Genomic DNA, 9,869 nt, shown 5'->3' on the forward strand with positions numbered 1-9,869 from the left:
CATTTCTAATCTAATCAATCCTGGTTTTAATCACGTGAACCGTCTGTCAATTAGAGGCCCAAAATATCCTACAAATGTTACTTTCAATAAAAACGCATGGGTCACGGTCTTACGGTAACATGACATGCATAGACCCCGAATCTCCTGCATGATTCTCTACGAATTCTTCTTGCCAGTGTTTTTGTTTCCTTTTAGGCTGACTTTCAGAACTGGCTGAGAAGGTGATGGTTTCATCAAACTTGTTCGCTGTTCCTGACTTTGAAGAAGTTAGATCTGATAGTTTTTTTGAGGTAGATTGTTAAGTTCTGTTGTTTCCAATCGTTGCCGCTACTTCGTTTCCACTTCTCCCCGACAACTTTAACGCCTGGTCATTGTTATTATTATTGTTATCATTATTTGTTTTGCGATAGAGAACATAGAAACATATCTGCTAATTACAAAGACATAAATAATAGTCACATAGTAGTCAGATTGTTAAGTAATTTTGTTTCCAAACGATGCCGTTACTTTTTCTCCATTCTCCGAGACAACTTTAACGCTTGGTTATTATTATTATTATTATTATTGTGATACAGAACATGCCTACATACATACCTACTTATCACAAATACATAATAATAATCACATTTTCCTGAGATAATCCTATAAATATATCAAAGAACGCCATAGTATTTCTGTTACATTTCCATCTCTCATATAAAGCCTGTGATCTGTACGAAAGTTTCGTTTATATTTTCAAGGAAAGTATGATTTATTATTATTTTTTTATAGCTTAGTTCGAAAAACAAAAACAAAAAAAAAAAAAAAAAACAAAAAAAAAAAAACACGCAATACTGATAACCTCACTTTCCTGACTGACCGCTATAAAGATATAAAAGAACGTCATGGATTTGCTAGTTTATTAAATTATATATACATAGATTATACAATGCGGCCACTGAAAAAAACTATCTACGCATACTGAGGGGCGGGTGTATAGGGTCGTGGTGTGGCCTGTCCCTCGTAGGTGACCTCGGCCAAGTAGCCAGAATCACCGTTCACATTGTAGGTGACCCTCTGAAGCCGACCATCGGGAAGGAGGACGAAGTAGGAACCCTGAGTATTAGGGCCATCTCGGGCTTCCTGATGACCGAAGTCGTTGCCAGATGGTGGGTCGTTGACGGCGTAGTTGAAGTCATACTTGGCAGGTGCTGAAGACGGCGTTGTGGCGCCATAGCCATAAGCCGGTGTATATTGAGGACGGGCGAGGGCAACGGCCACAAGGGTAGCTAGTGCAATTACCTGCAATATCGAGAATGTAATAACAGAAAGTACGCTGACGTAATTTAGGAAGAATATATATATAATATATGATATATGACTAAATCGTAATCTTTACACGTGAATCTGTCCTCTGGCATCTCACCTTAAATGCCATTGTGTGTTATATTAGAATTTCTGATGCAGTAAGAGCGATTCCATCTGCTTATATAGTTGGAGCAAGCAAAGCTCCTCCCTAAAGATTAACATGAAATATTGTGGGCGGAGCGGTGTATTACCGGTCACCTTGATATTTGTAAGCGCTATGATTGCTTAATAATTTATGCCCTTATTGCACAAAAAGTAACTTGTATATAAATGTATATATATACATACATATATATGTATGGTGTATGTATGTGTGTGTTTGTGTGTGTATCTGTGCATACAAACATGCAAATCTACATGTTTATAGCAAAGTTCATTGTTGAAATGTATGTATATATGTATTTGAAGATATAGTAATTTATGCATTATAATGATAATGATGGTGAGAATAGGCCTACAAGTTCTACTGAATATATAAGAAATATATTATTATGAAGGTAGCAGTATTAGGAAATATACAATACCAGTAATGAATAGATGAAAGCGACAATGAAAACAACGATATCGACAATAATAAGTATAATAAGAATAAAACTAATGATAGAAATATTATCACTGACTATTGAGAAAATAGTGATGCATTTTATTACATTTTATCAGAATATCAAAATCATTCAATTGCTACAAAGTATTGTTTTTTCACGTCGACTCAAGGAACGTATCTTTTAATGCAAGCACAGCAAATCCTAAATTTCAAGGGGTCTCTTCAGACTATATATAAGATGACACAACTTTTAATAATTGATATTGGTCTCTATATAGACATCATGAGTTCTTTTAATATCATCAAGCTTGGCGCCCAGCTATCTTCACATTTCAAAGGTTCTTTATCTGTTTTACTAGAACCCTATTTTTTCATTGCTTAATTTACTTTGCGGTTAATCGTTATCACATCAATCCTGGTTTCAATCACGTGAATCATCTGTTTATTAAAGGCCAAAGATATCCTATAAATGTTAAGTTCAAAAGCATGCATGGGTAACGATCATACGGTAACATGACATGCATAGACCCCGAACCTCCTGCCTGATTCACTGCGAATTCTTCTTGTTTTTTGTTTCCTTTTAGGCTGACTTTCAGAACTGGCTGAGATGGTGATGCTTTCATCAAACTTGTTCTTTGTTCTTGACTTTGAAGAAGTTAGATCTGAAAGTGTTTTTGAGGTAGAGTGTTAAGTACTTTTGTGTCCAGACGATGCCGCTACTTCGTTTCCACTTCTCCCCGACAACTTTGTTATCATTACTGTTTTGCGATACAGAACATAGAAACATTCCTGCTTACTACAAAGACGTAAATAGTAGTCACATTTTCCTGAATTAACCCTATAAAGATATCAAAGAATACCATAGTATTTCTGTTGCATTTCCACCTCTCCTTTTTGGCAGCTTCAACACTAGATTATTCTTATTCTTATTGTTATGATTATTTCCATGATTATACATCGAAAATACAATGCGGTCACGAAAAACAAACTGTATCTACGCATACTGAGGAGAGGGTGTATAGAGTCGTGGTGTGGCCTCTCCCTCGTAGGTGATCTCGGCCAAGTAGCCAGAGTCACCGTTCACATTGCAGGTAACCCTCTGAAGCCGACCGTCGGGAAGGAGGACGAAGTAGGAACCCTGAGTATTAGGACCATCTCGGGCTTCCTGACGGCCGAAGTCGTTGCCAGATGGTGGGTCGTTGATAGCGTAGTTGAAATCGTATTTGGCAGGTGCTGAAGAGGGCGTTGTGGCGCCATAGCCATAGCCGGTGTGTATTGAGGACTGGCAAGGGCAACGACCACAAGGGTAGCGAGTGCAATTACCTGCAATATCGAGAATGTTGTACACTGACGTAATTTAGGAAAATAATATATATATAATATATGTCTAATATATGTCTGTGTATACAAACATGATTACACACAAATAGATCTACAAGTTTATAGCAAAGTTCATTACTGAAATGTATATACATATATTTGTTTGAAGATATAGTAATTTATGTCTTACTAAGGTAATGATAATGGTGATAATTGTCCTACATGTTCTACTGACATGCATAGACCACGAATCTCCTGCATGAATCTCTGCGAATTCTTGTTGCGTGTGTTTTGTTCTGATAGATCTGATAGTGTTTTTGAGGTAGAATGTTAAGTACTTTTGTTTCCAAACGATGCCGTTACTTTGTCTCCACTTCTCCAAGACAACTTTAACGCTTGGTTATTGTTATTATTATTATCATTATTGTGATACAGAACATACCTACCTATCACAAACACACACATAATAATCACATTTCCCTGAGATAATCCTATAAATATATAAAAAACGCCATAGTATTTCTGTTACATTTCCATCTCCCATATAAAGCCTGTGATATTCACGAAAGTTTCATTCATATTTTCAGGGAAAGTATGATAAACACGCAATACTGATAACCTCACTTTCCTGAGTGACCCTTATAGAGATATCAAAGAACGTCATAGATGTGCTAGTTTATTAAAATATATATACACAGATTTTACAATGTGGCCATTAAACAAACTATATCTACGCATATTGAGGGGCGGGTGTATAGGGGCGAGGTGTGGCCTGTCCCTCGTAAGTGACCTCGGCCAAGTAGCCAGAATCACCGTTCACATTGTAGGTGACCCTCTGAAGCCGACCGTCGGGAAGGAGGACGAAGTAGGAACCTTGAGTATCAGGGCCATCTCGGGCTTCCTGATGACCGAAGTCATTGCCAGATGGTGGGTCGTTGACGGCGTAGTTAAAGTCATATCTGGCAGGTGCTGAAGAGGGAGTTGTGGCGCCATAGTCATAAGCCGGTGTGTATTGAGGACGGGCGAGGGCAACGGCCACAAGTGTGGCGAGTGCAATTACCTGCAATATCGGGAAAGTTAAAACAAAAAGAACGGTGATGTAAATTAGAAAGAGAGAAAGAAAAGAGTAAATATATGACTAAATCGTAACCTTTATACGTAAATCTGTTCTCTAGCATCTCACCTTAAATGCCATTGTGTGTTATATTAGAATTTCTGATGCCAGTAAGAGCGATTCCATCTGCTTATATAGTTGGAGCAAGCAAAGCCCCTCCCTAAAGATGAACATGAAGTTTGTGGGCGGAGCTGTGTATTACCGGTCACCTTGATATTTGTAATCTCTGTGGTTGCTTTATAATTTAGGCCCTTATTGCACAAAGAAATAACTTGATATATATGTGTTTGTGTGTTTGCATACAAACATGTATGAACACAAATGGGCCTACAACTAAATAGCACAGTTCATTATAGGAATATATATGTATATATATATATATTTGTTAAGATATATAATTTTCTATAATGTTCTAAGATAATGATGGTAGTTCTACTACTACTAAGATAGAAGCATCAATAACATGAAATAAAATGAAAATATATTATGATGATGGTAGCATTATTCGTATTTACATAGTATTATTGAATAAATCAAAACAATAATAATATCGACAGTAATGGCTATAGGGAAAATGATTATAATGATAACGATATTACCACTGACTAATGATATAATTATTGGTGGGGTTTATTACATTTTTTCAAAATATCATCATTGAATTGCTACATTTTTTTTTCTCTCACGTCGACTCAATTTTTTAACTGGAAGTAATTAGTGACAGCATATCCAAAATTTCAAGGGGGTCTATTCAGACTATAAATATAAGATGGTTGGTATTGGTCTCAATACAGACTTCCTAAGCACTTTTAATATATTTAGGCAGTATGGCTTCTGTCCAGTTATCCTCAAATTTCAAAGATTCTTTATCTGCTTTGCTAAAACTACATTTTTTCATTACTTCCTTTACCTTGCGGTTAACAGCTATCGCATCAATCCTGGTCTGTTAACACGCATGGTTAACGGTCATACGGTAACATGACATGCATAGACCCCGAATCTCCTGCATGATTCTCTGCGAATTCTTCTTGTTTATTTAAGCCTGTGTTTTGTTTCCTTTTAGGCTGACTGGCTGAGAAGGTGATGCTCTCATCAAACTTGTTCGTGTTCTTGAGGTACAGTGTTAAGTACTTTTGTTCATACGATGCCGATATTTCGTTTCCACTTCTCGCATACAGCTTCAACGCTTGATTATCATTATTATTTATTATGACGTTTCCATGATTATCAAACCTGTGAATTCAGAAAGTTTCGTTTAAGAGCTCAGAGTTCGATACAGAACATAGAAAAATATCTGCACACACAAGCACGCACATACTAATCATATTTTCCTGAGTTATCCCTATAAGGATATCAAAGAATGTCATAGTATTTTTATTACATTTCCAGCTCTCCTAGCTTCAACGCTAGATCATTTCCATGATTATAAAGTTTCGTTTATATTTTCAGCGAAATAATAATAATTATTATCATTATTATTATTATTATTATTATTATTATTATTATTATTATTATTTTAGCTCTGACTCTGATACAAAAGAGAAACACTCACAAACACGCACATACTAATAATCTCAGTTATCCCTATAAAGATATCAAAGAACGCCATAGATGTGCTAGTTTATTAAAATATATATACATAGATTTTACAATGTGGCCATTAAACAGACTATATCTACGCATATTGAGGGGCGGGTGTATAGGGGCGAGGTGTGGCCTGTCCCTCGTAAGTGACCTCGGCCAAGTAGCCAGAATCACCGTTCACATTGTAGGTGACCCTCTGAAGACGACCGTCGGGAAGGAGGACGAAGTAGGAACCCTGAGTATTAGGGCCATCTCGGGCTTCCTGATGACCGAAGTCATTGCCAGATGGTGGATCGTTGACGGCGTAGTTGAAGTCATACTTGGCAGGTGCTGAAGAGGGCGTTGTGGCGCCATAGCCATAAGCCGGTGTGTATTGAGGACGGGCAAGGGCAACGGCCACAAGGGTAGCTAGTGCAATTACCTGCAATATTGAGAATGTTATAACAGAAAGTACGCTGACGTAATGTAGGAAGAAGAATATATAATATATGATATATGACTAAGTCGTAATCTTTACACGTGAATCTGTCCTCTAGCATCTCACCTTAAATGCCATTGTGTATTATATTAGAATTTCTGATGCAGTAAGAGCGATTCCATCTGCTTATATATTGGAGCAAGCATAGCTCCTCCCTAAAGATTAACATGAAGTTTGTGGGCGGAGCGGCGTTATTACCGGTCACCTTGATATTTGTAAACGCTGTGACTGCTTTATAATTTATGCCCTTATTGCACAAAAAGTAACACACACACACACACACACACACACACACACACACACACATATATATATATATATATATATATATATATATATATATATATATATATACATTACATATATATGTGCGTGTGTATGTATGTGTGTGTCTGTGCGTGCAAACGTAATTACGCGCACATAGATCTACAAGTTTATAGCAAAGTTCATTACTGAAATGTATGTATATATATTTGATTGAAGATATAGTAATTTATGCCTTACTAAGATAATGATAATGATGGTGTTAATAATCCCACACGTTCCACTGATAATGTAACAGTAACAACAGCAAGATCAATAACAAAAAGAAATATTGATTATGAAGACAGCATATTATTAAATATATAGTAATGAATAGATTAAAGCAGCAATGAAAACAACGATATCGACAATAATAGCTATAAGAATGATACTAATGATAGAAATATCATCACTGACTAATGATAAAATATTGATGCATTTTCTTACATTTTCTCAGAATATCAATATCATTCAATTGCTACAAAGTATTGCTTTTCTCACGTCGATACAATAAAAGCATCTTTTAATGCAAATACAGCAAACCCTAAATTTCAAGGGGTCTCCTCAGACTATGTATAAGATGACACATAACTATTAATAATTGATATTAGTCTCACTATAGATATTGTAAATTCTTTAATATCATCAGGCCCGGCGTCCAGTTATCCTTACATTTCAAAGGTTCTTTATGTGTTTTGCTAAAACCTTATTTTTTCATTGCTTCCTTTACTTTGCGGTTAATGGTTATCACATCAGTCCTGGTTTCAATCACGTGAACCATTTGTTAATTAAAGGCCAAAGATATCCTACAAATGTTACTTTCAAGAACACGCATAGGTCACGGTCATACGTTAACATGACATTCCTAGACCCCGAATCTCCTGCATGATTCTCTGCGAATTCTTCTTGCCTGTGTTTTGTTTCTTTTTAGGCTGACTTTCAAAACTGGATGAGAAGGTGATGTTTTCATCAAACTTGTTCGCTGTTCTTGAATTTGAAAAAGTTAGATCTGATAGTGTTTTTGAGGTAGATGTCGCTACTAGAAAGACATAAATAGTAGTCACATTTTCCTTAATTAACCCTATAAAGATATCAAAGAACGCCATAGTATTTCTGTTGCATTTCGACCTCTCCTATCTGGCAGCTGCAACGCTAGATTATTCTTATTCTTACTGTTATGATTATTTCCACGATTATAAAGCCTGTGATCTGCACGAAAGTTTCGTTTATATTTTCAGAGAAAATATGATAAAGAAAAGAAAAGAAAAGAAAAAAAGAAAAAAGAAAGAAAGATAAAATATATAACTCAGTTCGATACAAAAAAGAAAAAACACGCAATACTGATGACCCCACTTTCCTGAGTGCCCCCTATAAAGATATCAAAGAACGTCATAATGTGCTAGTTTATTAAACTATATATACATAGATTATACAATGCGGCCACTAAAACAAACTGTATCTACGCATACTGAGGGACGGGTGTATAGGGTCGTGGTGTGGTCTGTCCCTCGTAGGTGACCTCGGCCAAGTAACCAGAATCACCGTTCACATTGTAGGTGACTCTCTGAAGCCGACCGTCGGGAAGGAGGACGAAGTAAGAACCCTGAGTATTAGGGCCATCTCGGGCTTCCTGATGACCGAAGTCGTTGCCAGATGGTGGGTCGTTGACGGCGTAGTTGAAGTCATACTTAGCAGGTGCTGAAGACGGCGTTGTGGCACCATAACCATAGGACGGTGTGTATTGAGGACGGGCAAGGGCAACGGCCACAAGGGTAGCGAGTGTAATTACCTGCAATATTGAGAATGCTATAACGGGAAGTACACTGACGTAATTTAGGAAAAAAAAAAAAAAAGATATATGACTAAATCTGTAACTTTTACGCTTGAATCTGTCCTTCTGGCATCTCACCTTAAATGCCATTGTGTGTTATAGTAGAATTTCTGATGCAGTAAGAGCGATTCCATCTGCTTATATAGTTGGAGCAAGCAAAGCTCCTCCCTAAAGATGAATATGAATTTTGTGGGCGGAGCTGTGTATTACCGGTCACCTTGATATTTGTGTGTTGTTATTGCTTTATAATTTATGCCCTTATTGCACAAAAAGTAACTTACATATATAAAAGTATATATATATACATACATATATATGTACGTGTGTGTGTTTGTGTGTGTCTATGCATACAAACATGCAAATCTACATGTTTATAGCAAAGTTCATTGTTGAAATGTATATGTATATATATTTGTTTGAAGATATAGTAATTTATGGCTTATAATGATAATGGCGGTGAGAATAGGCCTACAAGCTCTACTGATAATATAATAGTAACAATACTAAGATCAATAACAAAAAGAAATATATTGATTATGAATGTAACATTACAAATAAATATACAGTAGTAATAAATAGCTTAAAGCAACAATGAAAACAACGATATCGACAACAATAGCTATAATAAGATTGATACTAATTATAGAAATATTATCACTGATTAATTATAAAAAAGTTTATGCATTTTATTATATTTTATTAGAATATCATTCAATTGCTACAAAGTATTGTTTTTCTCACGTCGACACAATGAAAGTATCTTTTAATGCAAGTACAGCAAATCCAAAATTTTAAGGGGTCTCCTCAGACTATATATACGATGACTCTCAAGTATTAATACTTGATATTGGTCTCAATATAGACATCGTAAGTTCTTTTAATATCATCAGGCCTGGCGTTCAGCTATCCTCACATTTCAAAGGTTCTTCATCTGTTTTGATAGAACCTTATTTTGTCACTGCTTCCTTTACTTTGGGGTTAACGATTATCTCATCAATCCTGGTTTTAATCACGTGAACCGTCTGTCAATTAGAGGCCCAAAATATCCTACAAATGTTACTTTCAAGAAAACGCATGGGTCACGGTCTTACGGTAACATGACATGCATAGACCCCGAATCTCCTGCATGATTCTCTACGAATTCTTCTTGCCGTGTTTTTGTTTCCTTTTAGGCTGACTTTCAGAACTGGCTGAGAAGGTGATGGTTTCATCAAACTTGTTCGCTGTTCCTGACTTTGAAGAAGTTAGATCTGATAGTTTTTTTGAGGTAGATTGTTAAGTTCTGTTGTTTCCAATCGTTGCCGCTACTTCGTTTCCACTTCTCCCCGACAACTTTAACGCCTGGTCA

General features: G+C 36.2%; 4 protein-coding genes across 6 annotated transcripts in view; all 4 read right to left on the reverse strand.

Moving 5' to 3' along the window:
* LOC119587229 (cuticle protein 19-like) overlaps positions 1–886 on the reverse strand; it is a 1,503-nt gene extending 617 nt beyond the window's left edge. The window contains exons 1-2 of the mRNA XM_037935989.1: positions 847–886; positions 114–273 (exon numbers count right to left, since the gene is read on the reverse strand). Of these exons, the coding sequence (XP_037791917.1) occupies positions 114–273; positions 847–886 (200 nt within the window). The remainder of the gene's footprint in view (positions 1–113; positions 274–846) is intronic.
* LOC119589525 (pro-resilin-like) lies at positions 825–4,449 on the reverse strand. 3 transcript variants are annotated; one of them, XM_037938136.1, is made up of 2 exons: positions 4,395–4,423; positions 825–1,281 (listed from the first exon to the last, which is right to left on the reverse strand). In XM_037938136.1, the coding sequence occupies exons 1-2, from the start codon at positions 4,404–4,406 to the stop codon at positions 952–954; spliced, it is 342 nt and encodes a 113-aa protein (XP_037794064.1). In that variant the 5' UTR covers positions 4,407–4,423; the 3' UTR covers positions 825–951. The 3 variants fall into 3 exon arrangements, with proteins under 3 accessions (XP_037794064.1, XP_037794071.1, XP_037794056.1); XM_037938143.1 differs by lacking the exon at positions 4,395–4,423 and adding an exon at positions 1,406–1,434; XM_037938128.1 differs by lacking the exon at positions 825–1,281 and adding an exon at positions 3,875–4,271 and having other exon boundaries at positions 4,395–4,449.
* A 1,484-nt stretch (positions 4,450–5,933) lies between these two features.
* Positions 5,934–6,467, reverse strand: LOC119596387 (pro-resilin-like). The gene is made up of 2 exons (XM_037945606.1): positions 6,454–6,467; positions 5,934–6,330 (listed from the first exon to the last, which is right to left on the reverse strand). The coding sequence occupies exons 1-2, from the start codon at positions 6,463–6,465 to the stop codon at positions 6,001–6,003; spliced, it is 342 nt and encodes a 113-aa protein (XP_037801534.1). The 5' UTR covers positions 6,466–6,467; the 3' UTR covers positions 5,934–6,000.
* A 1,616-nt stretch (positions 6,468–8,083) lies between these two features.
* Positions 8,084–8,617, reverse strand: LOC119596377 (pro-resilin-like). Its single transcript, XM_037945595.1, has 2 exons — positions 8,600–8,617; positions 8,084–8,479 (listed from the first exon to the last, which is right to left on the reverse strand). Exons 1-2 carry the CDS (start codon positions 8,609–8,611, stop codon positions 8,150–8,152), a joined length of 342 nt encoding a protein of 113 aa, XP_037801523.1. The 5' UTR covers positions 8,612–8,617; the 3' UTR covers positions 8,084–8,149.
* Between the last annotated feature and the right edge of the window lie 1,252 nt (positions 8,618–9,869).

Source organism: Penaeus monodon, chromosome 3 (genome assembly GCF_015228065.2).
Source record: "Penaeus monodon isolate SGIC_2016 chromosome 3, NSTDA_Pmon_1, whole genome shotgun sequence".
Taxonomy (NCBI): Eukaryota; Metazoa; Arthropoda; class Malacostraca; order Decapoda; family Penaeidae; genus Penaeus; species Penaeus monodon.